The sequence below is a fragment of the Adiantum capillus-veneris genome, chromosome 3, assembly GCF_014529385.1.
Source record: "Adiantum capillus-veneris isolate H3 chromosome 3, ASM1452938v2, whole genome shotgun sequence".
Classification (NCBI taxonomy): Eukaryota; Viridiplantae; Streptophyta; class Polypodiopsida; order Polypodiales; family Pteridaceae; genus Adiantum; species Adiantum capillus-veneris.
In genome coordinates this window covers 3,051,475-3,071,074 of record NC_140933.1, presented here as the reverse complement: position 1 = coordinate 3,071,074, position 19,600 = coordinate 3,051,475, and the positions used below count along the sequence as shown (strand labels likewise).

Sequence of the window (19,600 nt, the reverse complement as noted above, 5' to 3'; positions counted from 1 at the left end):
ATGATGAATTGCATGAAGATAACTTGATTGTTCACAAAGATGATGAGTTAGTTGATGCTTTTTCTAGCGAAGCTAACCTCGTTGCAGATTCGATCAATCGTGAAGGATCAATCTTGGCTCTCGAGCCTAGGTCCAAAGAACCCCCTCAGGAAGAACCGATCTTGGCTCTCGAGCCTCGGTCCAAAGAACCCTCACAGGAAGTATTATGTGTTCGCATGATTCATACGCACGCATTGTTCGAGTGTTTCATTCGTGATTGATTCCTGTATTTTAGTCAACGTCTTTATGTGATCCCTTTTCCTAGGCATGACATATTATACGTTGAGCACGTTTCACTCATGAATGAGCACGAATGTATTCGGATTTCTCATGAAAAGCTAAAAAGTATGTATGTAAGGAAGTCACATTCCATGTCTCTTCCTTGGCATGACACAGTTGTAGAAAGAGCACATGAAAGTATGAGCACCAAGCATGGGCATTTCCATTGTGAATTGCTACATTTGATTGCTTTAGATCAGAAGAGAAAGATTCGATCTCATTGTTGCGTGTGTGTGGTGAACGGTTTGGCACTCCGTCTCTTTGTTCATCTACATTGCATGCACAGTCTTTGAGGAAGACAAGATTTTTTCCACTCACTTTACATGGAATGGGTAAGTTCATGTTTTTGTGTTGAAAATGGTTTCAAGAATTTTCAGCCATGGAGATTCTTGAAGAAGAAAGAAGCATGACTCTGGACGAAGTTGAAGCATTCAAGGAGCCAAAGAAGACTTTGTGTCGCTTTCGGCGCGGCCCAAAGAAGCAAGCGTTGCAGACCTTTATGAAGTTCAAGTACCGCACGACCCACACATCAGAGTGGGCCGGCGACGAGTCCCTTCCAAGATTCCAGATGCTATTGGCGATCTCCCTCGACGCCATACAGTTCGGTACCGGTACCTCACTTTGAAAGGAGGGGATGTCACGTGACACATCCAACCCTATGTGTCCCTGGACAAGCTACAGCACGACAAGGGTTCAGTCAAGCCAGTCAGTCTAGATTTAGAGGTGATATGGCACTTTTGTGAGTGTTCGCAGACCGTGCATGCCCAGTCACTTTGTGTAGATGCATATCCTCTGGTTGCACACAGCATGATCATAAACATTCCCATCAGAATCCATCAAAATCCTTCAGGGGAATTTTCCAGTGCATTTAGCCTATTTTCCCTATTTTTGACATTTTTCACTTATTATTTTTAAGTGACTTTTGTGGAAAAGTAGGTAGGGCAAATTGAGTAAGTTTGTATATAAGCAAACCTAGACTAGCACTAATTGGCACAAGAGGCAGCAGGAGCACCATTGCTCAACAGGCACTTCTCAGCAAGAACCTTGGTGGATGTTCCTCCTCCAAGCAAAGACCCCATCAACCTCAACCATGGGCGATTTCATCAGCAAGCACATCGCCAGAGATCTTCAGCCCTAGCGTTTTCATCATAGCTTCATCGTCAGCAGATCCCAACCTCTAGCGTTTTCCAGATTTGCAGGTCTAGCGTTTTTGGAGAGCTCTAGCGTTTTCCATATCTGCAGACTTAACGTTTTCAGGATGTGAGAATCGCCCTCATAGCAGCAGATTTTCAGCAGGAAAAGATCATCAGTTTTCAGCCCTAAGAACCATCAGATTTCAGTAGATAAGCACCAACAGTTTTCAGCCATAAAGACCAGCAAGGGCAGCGTTTTTCATAGCGTTTTCAGCCGCAGCAGAATTCAGCCATTAGCGTTTTGGGACAGCAGTAGAAGGACAGCAGATTTCAGCCCATTAGCATTTTTGGACAGCAGATACATAGCTTCAGTTTTCAGCGCTAGCGTCGGCCTCGTCACCCCCGTCGACGACACCAACATAGCCTAGACTTGCATCAGTCACATGCATTCAGTTTGTGTACCAGTTTGTGCAATCAATAGTAGACCACTATCGCCGACGAGATTGGGACCTTCGGAGGAGGGTTTTACAACGTCTCTAGTGTCGTATTCTCTTCTCTCTCTCTCTCTCTCTCTCTCTCTCTCTCTCTCTCTCTCAGTCTCATACACTTGCACGCACAGTGTCCATTCACTTTGTTTGTGATCATTGCACACTCTCATTAAGAACGGAAGGCTCTCCCTTCCATAAGGACAAAAGGAACCTTGAGCACAATTCGGAGCACTCATCTTGAGCAAAGTCTAAACATTCATTCCGCTGCACCTTACACAACAAGTCGTGCCTTGTACTTAAATTTATTATCATGAGGTGTAATTTTTTGCTTATACACCCATTTGCATGGTAATGCCTTTTTACCTTTAGGCAACCGAGCCAACTTCCAAGTTTGATTCTTATGCAACGAGTCCATTTCTGATTGCATAGCTTTCCCATCATCCATTGACATGGCTTCTTTATAGCACGAAGGCTCTCCGCAATCCGTCAACATAATGTAGCCCAATGAGGGAGTAAATCTATCAGGAGGCCTTGAAACTCTTGTAGACCTTCTAATAACTGCTTGAGTCGGTTGTCCCTCAGCAATATCTTGTACTACAGAAGGATTCTGTACTTGTTGTCTGACATTAGGCACTTCAGCCCTATTGTGGACAACTCCATCTTCTTGGAAGATAACTCTCCTAACCTCCATTGTATGCACATGCTTCTTATGCATCTTTTCTTCATTGAAGTATACATCCTTGCTGCGAACTAACTTTTTAGCTTCAAGATCCCATAACCGAAATCCCATCTCGCCAGGATTGCCATAGCAAAGAAATATGCATTTCTTTGACTTAGGAGCCAACTTGCTTCGAAACTCCTTTGGAACATGACAATACGCTTCACAACCAAAGACTCTTAAGATGCTTGTAAGAAGGTGGCTTCCTAGACCAAAGCTCTTCAGATATCTTCTCATCTAAAGCCTTGTTAGGAGGTCTACTAATAAGATGGACAGCAGTTGCTAACGCTTCCACCCAAAATCCATTAGGCAAGTCTGCATTAGACAACATGCTACGTAACTTCTCTTGTATGGTAAGGTTCATCCTCTTAGCAACACCATTTTGTGGAGGATTATATGGAGCAGTCAACTCTCTTTTGATGCCTTTGGAATCACAAAAATCTTGAAAGGCTTTAGTGACATACTCACCACCATTGTCTGACCTTAAGCACTTGACTTTCTTGCCAGACTGATTCTTTACTAATGCCACAAAATTCTGAAATTTTGAAAGAACTTCATCCTACACTTTCCTTGAGAAGTCATCAATGAATGTAACAAAGTAGAATGATCCTCCCATGGATACGTTAGGCATAGGTCCATACACATCACTATGCACCAACTCTAATGGCTTACTTTTCCGAGTGCTTCCTCTTTGGTGTGGTGATTGTGTTTATTTACTATAAAGACAATGCTCACAAACTAAAAAATCTGAGAAATTGAAGACAGGAACATAACCACAACGAGAAAATGTTTTCATTCCCTTTAGAGACGTATGTCCTAACGGACGATGCCACAAAGAGACACTGGGCTGCTCGGTTACACAAATTACATGGTTTTTAACATTGGATACATGTAGCATGTACAAAGTCCCAAATTTTGAACCATGTGCTACCACTAAAGAACCTTTGGTGATCTTCTATGAACTATCACCAAATGTGTCATAATATCCTGCATCATCCAATTGTCATGTACTAATCAAGCTTTTGGCAAGCTTCGGCACATGTCTCACATTCTTGAGCATTAATGAAGAACCATTCTAAAATTTCAACTACACATCGCCAAAACAATCTCTGTCACAAGCAAAATCATTGCCAAGACGAACACTGTTACCATATACATGTGGTAGTGATGTGTGTGAACACACTAGGACCGCCGGGGCATTTTTTCCCTCTTTAGGAGGTTTTTTCCCCCGTGCATTGTATATACGCCCATCACTCTAGGGCTATCTATCTTTCCATTGCACACTAAGTAACACACTCTCTATTGTGTGCCTTGAGCTTCCTTCGTCTTCTCCAAGCTGTGTGTGTTTCTCTGCAACCCTAATTCCAACAATTGGTATCAGAGCAGGTCACGTCCTCCCGGGCTTAGTCGCCAGCTGCTCCAGCACACGCCTGCTCACTTTCTCCGATTTCAGTGAGCTTTGGCAAGCGTTCGCAGGTCGACAAATATTTTGGGTGAGCTCAAAGAGCTCGGTCTGCTCAGAATTTTGATTTGGGCTCATTTCGGCCACCGTTTCCACTAAGGGCAGTACTGCACAGGTTATTTCGTCATTTTGTGCAGATTTTCTGTCAGTGCCGTTTTCTGCATAACAGGTGCCTTATAGTCTTCTACGGTTTGTGCTATATAGCACAAGTTGTTCCCGCTCCATTTCTCCTATTTTCGGGCAGTTTTCACATCAGGTGCAGCATTTACCATGGCTGACAACAACAACACAGATGTGTTCAAGATGTTTGCTGCTGAGGACAGGTTGGATGGGGACAACTACCCTATGTGGGCTTATATGATGCAACACGTTCTTGTGTCAAAAGGTGTCTGGAACATTGTGCAGGGCATTGATGTACGTCCTGGTTCTGAAGATGTAGGCGATATTGAGGATGTTGCAGGTCTTGCTGCAAGGATTGCAGCTGTTAGAGTTGTTTTGCCTACAGCAGAACAAGCTCGTTGGGATGTTAAGGATGCGCAGGCTCATGCATTGATTGCGTTGTCTGTGAAGCGCACCATTATTCCTCACATCCGTTCAGCAAAATCTGCAAAACAGGCTTGGGATATTCTAGCAGGTCTTTATGCAAGCCGCAATGAGGCTAAAATTGCTTTGCTGCGTAAAGAGCTAGAGTCGAAGATTATGCATGAGGAAGATGATATGGACACTTTCCTTGCTAGTGTCAAGGATATCAATGAGCAACTCATTTCTGCAGGTGAAGTCATTTCTGACAGTTCCCTTGTGCAGACTGTTCTTGATGCCTTACCAGATTCCTACCAGACTTTTGCTAGTACTTGGAGACTGATGACCCAAGGAAATCCTGTAGTTGTCAAGTTTGATGCATTATGCACATTGCTGTTGCAAGAGTCACTTTCTAGAAAAAACAGGACTAGGCAGCGTGCAGTTGAACAGGCTTTTATTGCTTCTCAAAGAAAGGGTGGTAACAGTAATGCAGCCACTTCTTATGGTTCTGGTGCGAGTGGCAAAAATTTTGTTCCTAATGCTTCTGCTGGCAGCACTTCGTCTGGCAATTCTGGTGATAAGGGCAAAAAGAAGATGCGTTGCCATTATTGTAAAGCCAATGATCACTTGATCAAGTCGTGTCCTAAGTTGAAGGCCAAAGAGGCTAAGAAGAAAGAGGGTGGTTCCACTGCAAATGCTGGTTCCACTACAAATGCAGCCATTGTTGAGTCTTCTGTGAAAGGAGATTGTGATGCTGATGTTGATGCAGAATGGGCTTTTAGCGCAGAGTGCACTTACAATCCTGCTGTCCATGATGCATGCTTGTCAGTTGCTGCAGATTCACATGTGTGGTATTTCGACAGTGGTGCTACAAAGCACATTACCTCACATCGTGAATTGTTTACCTCTCTCGATTCTGTCCCTCATGGGAATTCAGTCACTTGTGCCAACAACGCCTCTTATCCAGTTCAGGGAGTTGGAAAGATTGTGCTCACTGCTGCTAATGGCAGTTCCTTCACACTTGTTGATGCACTTTATGTACCTGGGATCAAGAAGAATCTCTTGTCTGTATCCGCACTTGCTAGACTTGGACTTGTAGTCAAATTTGTGGATGACAGATGTACAGTTCATGATCTCAGTTTTGGTGATGAAATTGTTGCATCTGGGCTTTTGTGCCGTGGGCTGTATAAGCTCACTTTGTATGACAAGTGTGGACAAAATTTTGCAAATGTTGTTGCAGATTCAAGGGCTATTTCAGATGCAAAACTTTGGCATGCACGTTTTGGTCATCTGAATTTTGCCAGTTTGCTGCGTTTGCAGAAATCTGATATGGTTGCTTCTTTGCCGCCTCTTGAAGCACCTATCAAACATGTTTGTGAAGGCTGTATTCTGGGTAAAATGCAGCGTTCTAAGTTTCCAAAGGATGGTTCAGTTAGGGCCACATGCAGGTTGCAGCTTGTGCATAGTGACGTTTGTGGGCCCATGCAAACTCCGTCCTTGGGCAATTACCTGTACTTCGTGACTTTCATTGATGATTACTCCAGGCATGCGTGGGTATTTCCGCTTAAAGCGAAGTCCGAAGTTTTTATGTGCTTCAAACAATTTTTGGCTATGGCTGAAAATGTCTCAAAATGTACTATGGGCACCCTCCGTTCCGATCGAGGGGGGGAGTATATGTCTCATGAATTTAATGCATTTCTGGCTAGTCGTGGGATAAAACACCAATGTACAGTGCCTTATACACCTCAGCAAAATGGTGTTGCTGAGAGGAAAAACAGGTCACTAACGGAAATGGCACGATGTATGGTCAAAAGTCAAGCTTTGCCGCATTCTTTTTGGCTTGAGGCCATCATGTGTGCCACTTATGTACTTAACAGGTGTCCTACGAAAGCTTTGCAGTCTATTACTCCATATGAAGCATGGCATGATAGAAAACCTTCTATTGAGCACATGCGTGTTTTTGGCTGTTTGGCATATGCTTTGGTGCCACAAGTGCAGCGCAGAAAATTGGATGATAAGGCTGTCAAATGTATTTTTGTTGGTTATAGTGCTGAAAGCAAAGGTTACAGGTTGTATCATCCGCAAACAAAACGTATTTTGGTTTCACGGGATGTAGTGTTTGTGGAAGATTCTGTTCAACCCTTGCTGTCATGTACTAGAGACAGTAACGTAAGCTCACAGGACATTTATGACACTTTGTTGCCTCTTTTCAGTGGTGGAAATACGATTGTAAGTTCCAATGAGGCAAATGTACAGCCTATGGGGGTTTCTGAAAATGTTTTAGAACAGCCTATTACTGATGCAGATGTACATGATGTACTTGATGAGGAAAGGGCTGAAAATGAGCAGGCTAGAGGTATGCCAAAATGGCTGGTGCACACTTTGCGTGACAGTAAATTGGATGCACCTTTATCTAGTCGTACTCGTTCAGGCTCTCGCCATGCATCTTATGCATCAGATTGTTATGCTTTGGCTGTGTCTAGTTTACATGATGTTGAGGAGCCTCTGTCTTTTGATGAAGCACAGAATTCAGAAAATTGGATTGCTGCCATGAAATCAGAATATGATGCACTTATAGAGAATGACACATGGACTTTATGTGATTTGCCTCCTGGCAAAAAGGCCATTGGTACGAAGTGGGTTTACAAGTTGAAATGCAAGCCGGATGGTGAGATCGATCGCCATAAGGCTCGACTTGTTGCAAAGGGTTATGCACAACAAAAAGGCATAGATTATGAAGAGACTTTTGCTCCCACTTGTCGTATGACTACTGTGCGTTTTCTATGTGCATTGGCAGCTCATTTTGGTTGGGATGTACATCAATCAGACATTGTTACTGCTTTCTTGAATGGTGACATATTTGAGGAAGTTTATGTAACGCAGCCTCGCGGTTTTGTCATAAAAGGACAAGAGGACAAAGTGTGCAAATGTAAGAAGGCTTTGTATGGGTTGAAGCAATCTCCTCGTGCTTGGTATGAGAAAGCTGACACTCATTTGGTTAAACGAGGCTTTCGTAACAGTCCAACAGAAAGCACATTGTATGTAAAGCGTGAGGATGATGTATTTCTCATTGTGGTTCTTTATGTTGATGATTTGCTGATCACTGGACCAAATGAGAGACATATTGCTGAATTTAAGGCTGATTTGAATGCTACTTTCAAGATGAAAGATTTGGGGCTGTTGCATCATTACTTGGGTATACAGTTTAAGCAGTGTGATGGTGGTATTGCCTTGTGTCAGAAAAGTTACATAGAGACATTGCTATGTAAGTTTGGACTTGAGGATTGCAAACCTATTGCCACTCCCATGGAAACAGGTTTGAAGTTGAGTCTACATGATGCTGGCGATCCTGCTGATGTCACTCTTTACCAAACTGCTGTTGGCTGCCTCATTTATGTATGCAACACGAGGCCAGATATTCAGTTTGCAGTCTCGCAGGTCAGCAGATTTATGCATAGCCCAGGGTCTAAGCATTGGCAGGCTGTCAAGAGGATTTTCCGCTACCTTAGTGGCACTTTACATCTTGGCTTGTTTTATCCCAAGGGGGGATCATTGCCGCCAGACTTACATGCTTTTTCGGACTCAGATTGGGCTGGTTGTTTTGACACGCGAGTGTCCACAAGTGGTTTTTGTTTCATGCTTGGCAGTTCATGTATATCATGGTTGAGCAAGAAGCAACCTACTGTGGCCACTTCGAGTTGTGAGGCTGAGTACAGGGCAGTCTTCACAGCTACGATTGAGTGTGTATGGCTCAGACGCCTTATGGCTGACTTGGGTGTTGGACAGGACACTGCCAACACTATCTACACTGACAGTCAGAGCGCATTGGCAGTTGCGAGGAACCCAGTTTTTCATGCTCGCACAAAGCACATTGAGGTGCATTACCACTATGTCAGGGAGAGGCTCTCAGCAGGAGAGATCAGCTTGGCTTATGTGCCAACACAGGACAACCTTGCAGATCTTTTCACAAAGGCATTGTCTCGTGAGAAGCTTGAAGCTTTCCGCAAAGCTTTGGGCTTACTCCCCTTTGTGGACTGATCCTGTCCTCAGGGCATGGCACTTCCCTTTACTCATGTGCCAGCTCTCGTTCACCGCATCACTCCAGGGGGGATTTGTTACCATATACATGTGGTAGTGATGTGTGTGAACACACTAGGACCGCCGGGGCATTTTTTCCCTCTTTAGGAGGTTTTTTCCCCCGTGCATTGTATATACGCCCATCACTCTAGGGCTATCTATCTTTCCATTGCACACTAAGTAACACACTCTCTATTGTGTGCCTTGAGCTTCCTTCGTCTTCTCCAAGCTGTGTGTGTTTCTCTGCAACCCTAATTCCAACAAACACGACCTTTACGGATTGCATCATATGTACTGAACCACTCGCTGTGAGGAGTCATATGAAACAATGCACCTAAGTCAAAAATCCAATCCTGTAAAGTATACTCATCAATGGCAACCAAAAATATTGAATCCATGATAGATGTGAGATAAATGTCTCCATCAGAATTTTCAACAAAAACATTCTTGATCTCTTCAATCTTTATATTGCTTTCCTTTGTCTTGCCTTCTTCCTGCTTCTTGTCTTTACCTTTCTCTTGTTTCCACTTTCGACACTCTTTCTTCATATGACCCTTTTTGTGACAATGATAGCACTCAATGTCTTTTCGGCCACGTGATTTGCTACAAGATTTTCCCCTCTAATTCTGCTTGCTCTTTTCCTGTGATCGACCACGAACAACGAGAGCATGCTAGTACCACGAGAAGCATCAAGATTCTTCCTGCTAACCTCTTCAATAAGCAAACTGCCCTCAACATCAGCACATGTTAAACCATCGAGAGGTGTTGAGCTATTTATGGCTGTGCAAAAAGTATCCCAACTTTTTGGTAACGCAAAACTAGCAAGAACATTGCTTTGACAGAATTGTTGAAATTGACTCCTTGTGCAGAAAGCTGACTGAAAACTGTGTTGAACTCATTAAGATAGTTGCACATGGGTGTGCCCTCATCCATCTTCAAATCAACTAACTTTTTCCGCCAATAAACCTGTGATGCTGCACTTTGCTTCTCATAGAGGTCACATAACTTCTTCCACAACTCATAGCTAGTCTTTTCCATGTTCACATTGAAGTACACAATCTTTGACAAAGTCAACATGATGGTGGACCTAGCAAGCTCATCCAACTCCTGCCAATCATACTCATCCATATCCTCAGGCTTTATCCCATTCATCTTTATCGGCCAAATCTGCTTCTTCAGTACTAAGACATTGTAAATTTGTTCCTTCCAAAATGGATAGTTAGTGTCATCTAACTTCTCAATGTTGAACAAAGAGTTCTCCGATGATAAAGCCATCACTCAATAAGGAACAAAAGTGATAGATCCGCAACACTAGAGAAGATGATAGAAAACCTGGAAATTTTCGGCAAAGTCTCCCTTGCAAAACTAACTTCTGAACCCAAAACAAATGTGTACAATGATTAAAACGCTGATCAAAGTGGTTAAACTGGCAAGATAGAATCTCAAAAAACTGTCAGTCTCAGTGTCTCCAACTCTGGAAGAGTGTTTCTGACCACCTGAACACTGTCAAACGCATACGCTTAAAGATGACAGCAATGCCATCAATGGCGGGTCATCAGATGCACACCAATACTGCACTAACCGCATAAACATACATCCTATGTCAATGCCAAAACTATGGGGATGACGGGGGCTCGCTCCAAAACATGTATCACCGAAAAGATCTCCACATTTGAGAATCCCCCAGCTCAATAAAACCTTACCACGATCCTCAACAATAGCCTTTGCATATTTTCATCACAATACATAAACCGCATAAGATCTTACATCAACCACAGGAACCCTTTTCTATAACTGTTGTGGCGGTTTGTCTGATTTAACAGACCCTCAAGATCTTACATTAAATATGTATGTGACAGAGATTGCAGAAAGATTCTGCAACGAAAACCTGTACGCAGAAGAACCGACGCAGGTAGACAACCCTGCTGTTTGGACTAAACAACTCTCAAACCAAATAAGTTGTTTTTACAGGTCAAAACAGATCTGTAAAAATCTACAGCTTATACTTCACGACCTACAAGCAGTCTTTGACGTATATCACGACCTACAAAGTCGAAGAGGACGAAAAATCGGTCGGGAATCGCGGGAATCGGCTTAAACAAAGATGTTTTGTTGCTCCTCTGCTTGCTTCCCCGCCGAGCTCCAATGATGCTCCCAATCCCTCAGCTCTAATACCACTTGAAGTGCGCGTGCAAGGGCGTGTATGTGTGTGCAGCAATGGAGAAAAGAGAAGAAGAGAGGAGACAAGTTTTGGGTCGACTCCAAAACACAATAGAGTCCTTATTGTTTTATGTAGAATGAATGGTCAATGTTAGTTCCCGGTTAGTCTCCGGCCGCCCAACACTTAGACGCGGCACATTGGGCTTTATCACCCCACCACAACATGATCACAATCGTGACAGATGTGAATCCGGAGTGACGCGCATCAAGACATCCTTGTACATCAATGCGATCTGGATGTGATGGCCAAATAATTCATAATTATCAAGATCTCAACCGGGACGGCGATGTGAATGTGATTATGACTGTTCAATGACTTGTGTCTTTGTGCCAGTGCATGGTTTGGTTTGGTTTGAAGTGGTCAAATGCATAGGCATAGAGTCAATGTCTACTGAGTTATTTTATGTATGTTGTTTGTTGTGCAACCGTAATCAAGGGCAATTACTTTTCTTTTAAGGAAGGTATGTCAAGTGATGATGGAGCACACCTGCTAGCAGAAGAGAGGAGAGGGAGACATTGTCAAATGATGACGTGGCAACTATAAAACGCAACACAAATAACACAAGTTCCACATGGCAGCCAGACAATGCGAACTTGCTTTTGAAATTCCTGATTTTAACAAAGTTGCTTTTTGGGCACCTAGATTTTGTGATAGTTGCTTTTGGGCCTCAATGTCTCTCGCAGATTAGTGCATGGTTGCACATCTGCAAAGTAACTACTTGGTAGTTGTACTCTGTGGATTAATATTAATATAAAAGTACCAAAAGGGGCACCGGACTTTGGGGCCAGTGCATCTAAAAGTGAAACTTCACCCCTTCATCTCTCTACTACAACTGTGATGTTCTCTTTTTCAAGTAGAAGTGTTTGTTGTTTCGGTTCAGTTCGGTGATTGTTGCAATGATTTACCACCTTGTCAATGCCAAGCCGGTTACAATGAGCCTGGGGGGAGTCGTTTCTCAATCAACACTTGACGAGTGGCTCTCCCCAACACTTGTAAGTATGAAGAGTCATACTAAAGAATTATTGTAAGGGGCGCCTAGTTTAAGGGCCAATGCATATGGGAGTGGAACACCGCTAGTCCGCATCTTGACCTTGTCTAGAGTGTGAAGTTCCCTTTTCAATTCAAGTGTTTAAGTACTAAAGTCTGTTCCAATTGTACTTTCCATTAGCACGTGGTGCCCTCCCGGTTACATACGCGTAGGTCACGCAATAGACGGCGCCATCCCACAATGCCTTGAAGGAGCTAAGTGGGGTGGGCTGGGGGGTAGGGGGTGTGGGAGCTGCACTGAGATGAATGGGCCAACTTGGGGGGAAAGGGCTGCTCTTATATAATAAATGGCCCCTAGAGATCCATAGGTCTGATGCAAGTTTGTGAGATCAAGATATACGTAGTCTGAGAAATCAAACCTTGAATCCCACAGGTCAGTGCACGCTGGCAAGGGAAATCAGCCATCCAATTTTGGTCCACTAACCTCGAGGTTTGCAGCAACAAGTCCTCAAGGTTCGTTGTTGTTTGACTTTCCCTAAAAATGCACAAAGTGCACATGTCCAAATACATAGTTAAGGTACTATGAGGCCCGTATCTTCCAGCTAGCGATCCAGAACCAGACCACGACATTGCAGTTATCCTAGGCTACATGCTAGCATTGTTGGATGCCCACTGAAGTGTAACAACCCGGTCAAAAATGTGTACAAACCACTTATGCAACAAAAACCTAATCTAATGGACTTGTCCGGACACACAGGTCTTGTGAACAGGCTCATAAAATTGCTTGAACTGAATCCCCTAGGCTCTATAGCCATTGTTTAGCTTTGGAAGTAGATTTAGCATGTCCACCAGGCACACAGAGCTGCAAAAGGAAAGGCAGTCATCGAAGAGTTGAAGAACCCACCACCAAGCCCCAAAGCATAGAGGCATGTCTCCCTCGCTATGCATACACGTTGTGCACATGGTAATTTACCTTGTAAAATTCGGCCACACGTTGAGCTGACAGACGAAACTTATACACTTTGTTATGGAAATTCTTTTGATTGTCGAGAAAAAGGAAATGGCCGAGAGTTTGCAGAAATATATCAGTGGGATGAGACAGGGAAGCCTTCACCTAGAGCTTTCACCAGATTACATTTTGGAAACATACATTCTAACGAGCAGGTGAGTAAGGTTGTCCCTTTTGTAAACTTGGGGGTTCGTATGGTTAGAAGCAAAAGAAAACAAATCAAGCTCACTAATTTTGATATGGATTCAAGTCAAAGAAGCAAAAGCAATCAATTCGTGGGCATATACAAATGAGGATACTGAATTCAATCAATCCCAGTACCTTAAAGAGAGATCAATTTGAATTGCACATGACACCTGTCACCACTACAACTTACAAATAGGAAAGCTGGGCTAGCCAGAATCAAAAGCAAGAGCCCTCTGTTGTTGCACGAATGTAGAAGCATAATTACATAATTGAAGTATCCAACAGGCACAAAGAATGGTCAGCATGCATGTGCCGATGCACTAAATAATTTAATAGTACATGTAGGAGTCTTTTTACTTTGCTATGTTTTACTTTTGAATTTATATGTTTGCACTGTGGAAACTTGAATGGAAACCGGATTTGTCCCAATCGCCTTCTCGACCGAGTCTCGACTTCTTGTAAATATCGTCCATGTGTTACTTCACTGGACAATACAATGCCCACTAGCAGAAAAGTGCATAGATAACGGTCATATTGAGGTAGATGGGTGTGTGTACAATGTGATTAGAGAGTGACACATTATACACAAAGTAGAGTTGAGTTTTCTTTCTGGTAAAAGCGGTGGGCTTAGTTATTTATAATGCATAGATTAGCATTTCAACTCTTATCGTATCACACAAAGTACAAAACAACAGAGCACCTTCATGTGAAAACAAGAACCCTAACTTGTAGTAGCAAACTTACTAGGGTCTTCATAAGTGACAGTGGCAACTCCGTCAAAGTCACATGTTCCTGAAGCATGCTGATGAATCTGGTAATAGCTGTTGAAAGCATAGGAAGCATGACTATACACTGTATTTGGTAGATAACAACCATTCCCAAGTTGTATGGGTACGCAATCGGCACCCCCAAATCCACAAGCCCAATTGAGCCCTTCTTGAACCGGATCAGGCTTTGCATAGTCTTTGGCAATGCACCAACTTTTATCGTATGTACTGCTGAGAGAAATCCGCCGACCCTCAATAGCACTCCCTCCTACATCTAAAGTCTCTCTTCCGCAAACCACCTCACCTAGCATGGGAGTAGTAGTGTGTAAGCTCTTCTGACTAGAAATCCGCTTACATTGCCAGCAGAGAAGTCCTGCTTCGGCTTTAAAGTATTCCCTTCCTAGAGCCCTTAATCTAACAGCCCAGCCAACAAAAGAAGCAAAAAATCATGCATGCAATAAGCAAACACCATAATTATTCAGCATTGATAACAAGCAAAATTTTGAGAATTAAAGGCAATTAATTCAACCTACATCTCAACGATCTCAAAATGGTACAAAGTAGAGAAGGATAATGAATGTTCTTCACCATCTACAAGCAGCAAAACCCTTCCTTACGACTGCCCAAATTGTCTCAAAATCTCGGAAGGCCCATTAAAGCCAATTGATGGCAATGCATGTAGCCCACGAACCATGCACCCGGCTAACCCTTCCTAGAGCTTGCCTACTCAGTTTGTCTAGGCGGTCATGCATTATGATCAAATCGAGCACCTAGTAAAAGAGTGGACTTCATGTTGTGTGTGTGTGTGTGTGTGTGTGTGTGTGTGTGTGTGTGTGTGTGTGTGTGTGAGACATTACCAAAAAAAAAAAGAAGAGTGTGTGTGTGTGTGTTTTGGGGTTTTTAGGGGGGAGGTGCGGGGTGTTCACTAACTTGAGAGGACGACGGCTTCAAAGAAAACGAGAAGTAGGGTAGGACCGTGGCCACAGTCTTTTAAAGCCATCACCCTGCCACAGAACTGCGGTCCTCAAAATCGCAGCGTAGCCTTCCTCCCCACAGCTCATTTGGACATAGGCTGCTGACCGGCGGAAAAGTCGCCACCACTGACGAACATTTATCTATGTATTTGTAAATAACAAACAAATAATTCTCGGTTTGAAAAGCAATTAATAAATTCAATATTGATTCACACACGCGTCCACAAATCCTGTGTCCACGTGTCTAAGAAGAAAAAGAAGGAAGCTTCCACATTGTAAGACTGCCATTAGGCACTACTAGTCTGGAGAGGCGGCCGGACTCCGGAGGCTCTCTCTCTCTCTCTCTCGCTCTCTCTCGTGTAGTGTGCAATCAAGAGGCGCAGGGCACACAGTTGGAGCAACCTGCTTTCGTCACATGTCAGGGGGGTCGGAATCCCTCCCCCTTTTATAATAACATAGATACACGATAAGGTTAGAGTTTATTATTCTAACATAATCAAACAACCACTAACTAGCAGTTTGAAAGGCCGACAATGACGCTCTTGTCTCTCACAACGGTTGAGCACAGCCAACTAGCGTCCACATGGCAGAGACTGGGAAACAGATACAGCACAACAGTGTTGCAACCCACACGTCTATATATATATATATATATATATATATAGGGAGAGAGAGAGAGAGAGAGAGAGAGAGAGAGAGAGAGAGAGTCAAAAGACCCTCACGCTTCATGTATATATATATATATCTAGAGAGAGAGAGAGAGAGAGACCATGTGAGCCATGGAGGCAGTGAAGCTCCTCATGGGACCAATAGCCCGCACTGTAGATTGAATCGCCTGTGTGTGTGTGTGTGTGTGTGTGTGTGTGTGTGTGTGTGTGTGTGTGTGTGTGTGTGTGTGTGTGTGTGTGTGTGTGTGTGTGTGTGTGTGTGTGTGTGAGAGAGAGAGAGAGAGAGAGAGAGAGAGAGAAATTACTAAAAAAACAGTGTGAGAGAGAGAGCCCGTCGACGCGCACAGAGAGAGAGAGAGAGAGAGAGAGAGAGAGAGAGAGAGCTTGAAAAACCCTTCCTTATGATTGCCCAAATTGTCTCAAAATCTCGGAAGGCCCATTAAAGCCAATTGATGGCAATGCATGTAGCCCATGAACCATGCACCTGGCTAACCCTTCCTAGAGCTTGCCTGTTGAGCTTGTCTAGGCTATCATGCATTATGATCAATCGAGCACCTAGTCATGGAAATAAAAGAATAGCCTTCATGTTGTTTGTGTGTGTGTGACATTACCACAAAAAAAGAAGTGTGTGTGTGTGTGTGTGTGTGTTTTGGGGTTTTTTGGGGGGAGGGGGTGCGGGGTGTTCACTAACTTGAGAGGACGACGGCTTCAAAGAAGTGTACGAAAACGAGAAGTAGGGTAGAAACCGTGGCCACAGTCTTTTAAAGCCATCACCTTGTGGTCCTCAAAATTGTAGCGTAGCCTTCCTCCCCACAGCTCATTTGGACATAGGCTACTGACCGGCGAAAAAGTCGTCGCCACAGACGAACATTTATCTATTTATTTGTAAATAACAAATAATTGTCGGTTTGAAAAGCAATTAATAAATTCAATATTGATTCACACACGGGTCCACATATTCTGTGTCCACGTGTCTAAGAAGAAGAAAAAGGAAGCTTCCCAATTGTAAGACTGCCATTAGGCACTACTAGTCTGGAGAGGCGGCCAGACTCCGGAGTCTCTCTCTCTCTCTCTCTCTCTCTCTCTCTCTCTCTCTCTCTCTCTCTCTCTCTCTCTCTCTCTCTCTCTCTCTCTCTCGCGGTGTGCAATCGGGAGGCGCAGGGCACACAGTCGGAGCAACCTGCTTTCGCCACGTGTCAGGGGGCCGAAATCCCTCCCCCTTTTAGAATAGTATAGATACACGATAAGGTTAGAGTTTATTATATTAACCTAGTCAAACAACCACTCTTGTCTCTCACAACGATTGAGCACAGCCAACTAGCATTCGCATGGTAGAGTCTGGGAAACAGATAGAGCGCAACAACGTTGAAACCGACACGTGTGTGTGTGTGTGTGTGTGTGTGTGTGTGTGTGTGTGTGTGTGTGTGTGTGTGTGTGTGTGTGTGTGTGTGTGTGTGTAGCGAAGCTCCTCATGGGACCAATAGCCCGCACTGCAAATTGAACCGCCTGTGTGTGTGTGTGTGTGTGTGTGTGTGTGTGTGTGTGTGTGTGTGAGAGAGAGAGAGAGAGAGAGAGAGATTACTAAAAAAAAGTGTGAGAGAGAGAGCCCGTCGACACGCCAAGAGAGAGAGAGAGGGGGGGGGGGATAAGAAAGAGAATGAGGTCGGTTAAATTTTTTGGGAAACTTTCTATTTTAAACAAGTGAAAGGGTCACAATGGCTTTCAAAAACAATAAGAAAGTGATAAAATTGTTAAGTTGAATTAAATTGGTATCAGTGTTTGGCAAAGGATTGCCTCAGCTTAGTCTTGAGCCGATTGAAAATCGAGACTAGCTAGCTGTAGACCATGGTAAACGAAAGAAAAACCGATGAAATATGTGAGAAAGTCGTCCAAAAATTCTACAAATCTCAAAATTTCTTCTCGTATTTTTGGTTTTCTTCTTTGTGAGGAGCAAACTCGACCAGCAGACGCTTAATAAAAGAAACTTTCTCGAACGTTAACACTCACTGGAATCAAGCTATAGAATGCAAGAAATGTAAAGCCATGTGAAGTTGTGAAATAAAAGGTGAAATAAAAAGAACTAATTAATATATGTAGGTGTGTATATAAAATCTATTAGAATTATGCAAGGTGAAGCTTCACTTTAGCATTCTAAAACAATAGAATGCAAAAAGAACCAAACATGTGTGCGTGTGTAAAATTTACTAAAATTATGCAAGGTAAAGCTTCACTTTAGTATTTTAAAACAATAGAATGCAAAAAAAGTAAATTCTAAAACAATAGAATGCAAAAAAAGTAAAGACATGTCAGGATGTGAAATGAAAGGTAAGTCTCTATCATACAGCAAAAACAATGGAAGTCTCCCTAACCCAACACAACACTAAGGGTTTCTTTTAGAAACCCAAAAATAGAAAGTTTTTTCCCTGTCAACTTTACAAATTGAAAGAAAACTCTCTTGCTCATCCTTGTCTTTGATTCTTCCAAAGAAATTAACTCATGATGTGGGTGTTTTATTTGGTAGTGAATTGGTGTGAAGTCAAAGATCATAAAGTGCCACCTAGAGGGCTCCTCTAGAGGACACTACAGTTCTTGAGCCCTTCATCTACTTTCGAAATTGTAGGGCTTCGTGCACTGATTATAGCTCATTGCTAATCTATGCAGGGCAATGCTGGAGTTGGGGGGTGATTGAGGCACCCCCCAATGAAAAGTTTGCAGTCATCTCTTGATTGCATCTTTTTCCCTAAATGCGGTTGTAATTGGCTAAGGGCTAAGGGCCCTCCAATGCCACCTTTAGAGGGGTTATGGGGGACCCTCTTATACAATTGGTTCTCAAGGTCATAATGGTCGAACAGGAGTTAAGATACTAGGACATCATGTTGATAGAAACTAAGTATTACTAAGATAAATCCAACACCTTTCAAAATTGGTATGGTTGAACAAATATTTGTGACGGCTACTGGTCTAATATCTAACCTACAAGTAAGGATTGGCAATGAGAAATTTACATCCAATATCATGGATGTGCAAGGATCTTACAATACGTTGCTTGGACATTGTGGCTTTGAGGCAATATATGATATGCTAATCAGACAATTACAGTGCAAGGCAGAAGAATTCACATAAAAATTAGTAAAAGAGAGGACTACGACCAAAAGAACTAGGTACTAAGAAGATAGAAAAAATACTAGCTTCATTGAATATTGTTGCTTTAGCAAAGCTCAATTTGCACATTGTGATACTGAGCACAAGAGTAAACGTAAATAATCTCCAAGTCACTTCACACAGCTTAATGAGGGTGAAAAGCCAGTGTATTTAACTATAAGAACAGAGCAATCAATCATTGAAGAATTAGAGATAGTCATACCTAAAAAAAAATCCAGTTCAAAACTTAAACCATTGATTCTAAACATGGAATTAATCGAGCTCTAGACCTAGTGGATCCCAATAACACCATTGAAGAGATTTAGACCAATGGATGTTTTGGTGAAACCCATGCAAAGAAGGAAGCAAAAGCAATGGCCAAGAGAAAAGAAAGTTCTCCTAATTGGTTGTTGCTAGGCGATCAAGAGGTGGGCTCACAATTTTTTTTGCATGTGTTGGGTTTCAAACCCTTTATTTTGATCTAATCGGTGGGTGATATACACAACTCCCTTTTTTGCTAGGTACATGCATGTAAAAGGGATGGTTAGTATAGTTAGCCTAATTCTATATACATGTAATGGTTTTTAGTAATAAAAGATAGCATTATTTTTCCTCCTCTGCTTGCAACTCTCCTTGTCTCTCTGGTTGTCTTCTACACAATCTCTCTCTCTCCCATGGCTTGTACTAGGAAGCACCCGCCATAGCCTGGAGATCCTAATAGTAGTATCAGAGCTTGGCGTTGCAAGGCGGGCCTTCTAAAATGCATGCAAAATGACATCGCTCTCTATGCATGGCGTATTGAAATGATGTCGTTTGTTGTGGCATAGAGGTTGAGGTCGACAGCAAGAAGCATGTCATATCAGCGTTCTAAAATGCTACACATTTTGCAAGTAAAGACAACAAGAACCTACAACAGTAGAGCGCGTTCTAAA

General features: G+C 42.9%; 1 protein-coding gene across 4 annotated transcripts in view; it reads right to left on the bottom strand.

The window, feature by feature from the left end:
* The window catches only part of LOC147460430 (major pollen allergen Ole e 10-like), a 68,564-nt gene extending 53,564 nt beyond the window's left edge, over positions 1-15,000 (bottom strand). Inside the window, exons 1-2 of one of the 4 annotated variants that reach the window (XR_015187365.1) lie at positions 14,816-15,000; positions 13,863-14,189 (exon numbers count right to left, since the gene is read on the bottom strand). Coding sequence is in view for 3 of the 4 variants with exons in the window: in XM_086507600.1 (XP_086363726.1) it covers positions 13,863-14,189; positions 14,816-14,885 (397 nt within the window). In the remaining variant the exon portion in view is untranslated. Of the gene's footprint in view, positions 1-13,862; positions 14,300-14,815 lie in introns of all 4 variants that reach the window. The other 3 variants (XM_086507600.1, XM_086507607.1, XM_086507615.1) reach the window with 3 other exon arrangements.
* Between the last annotated feature and the right edge of the window lie 4,600 nt (positions 15,001-19,600).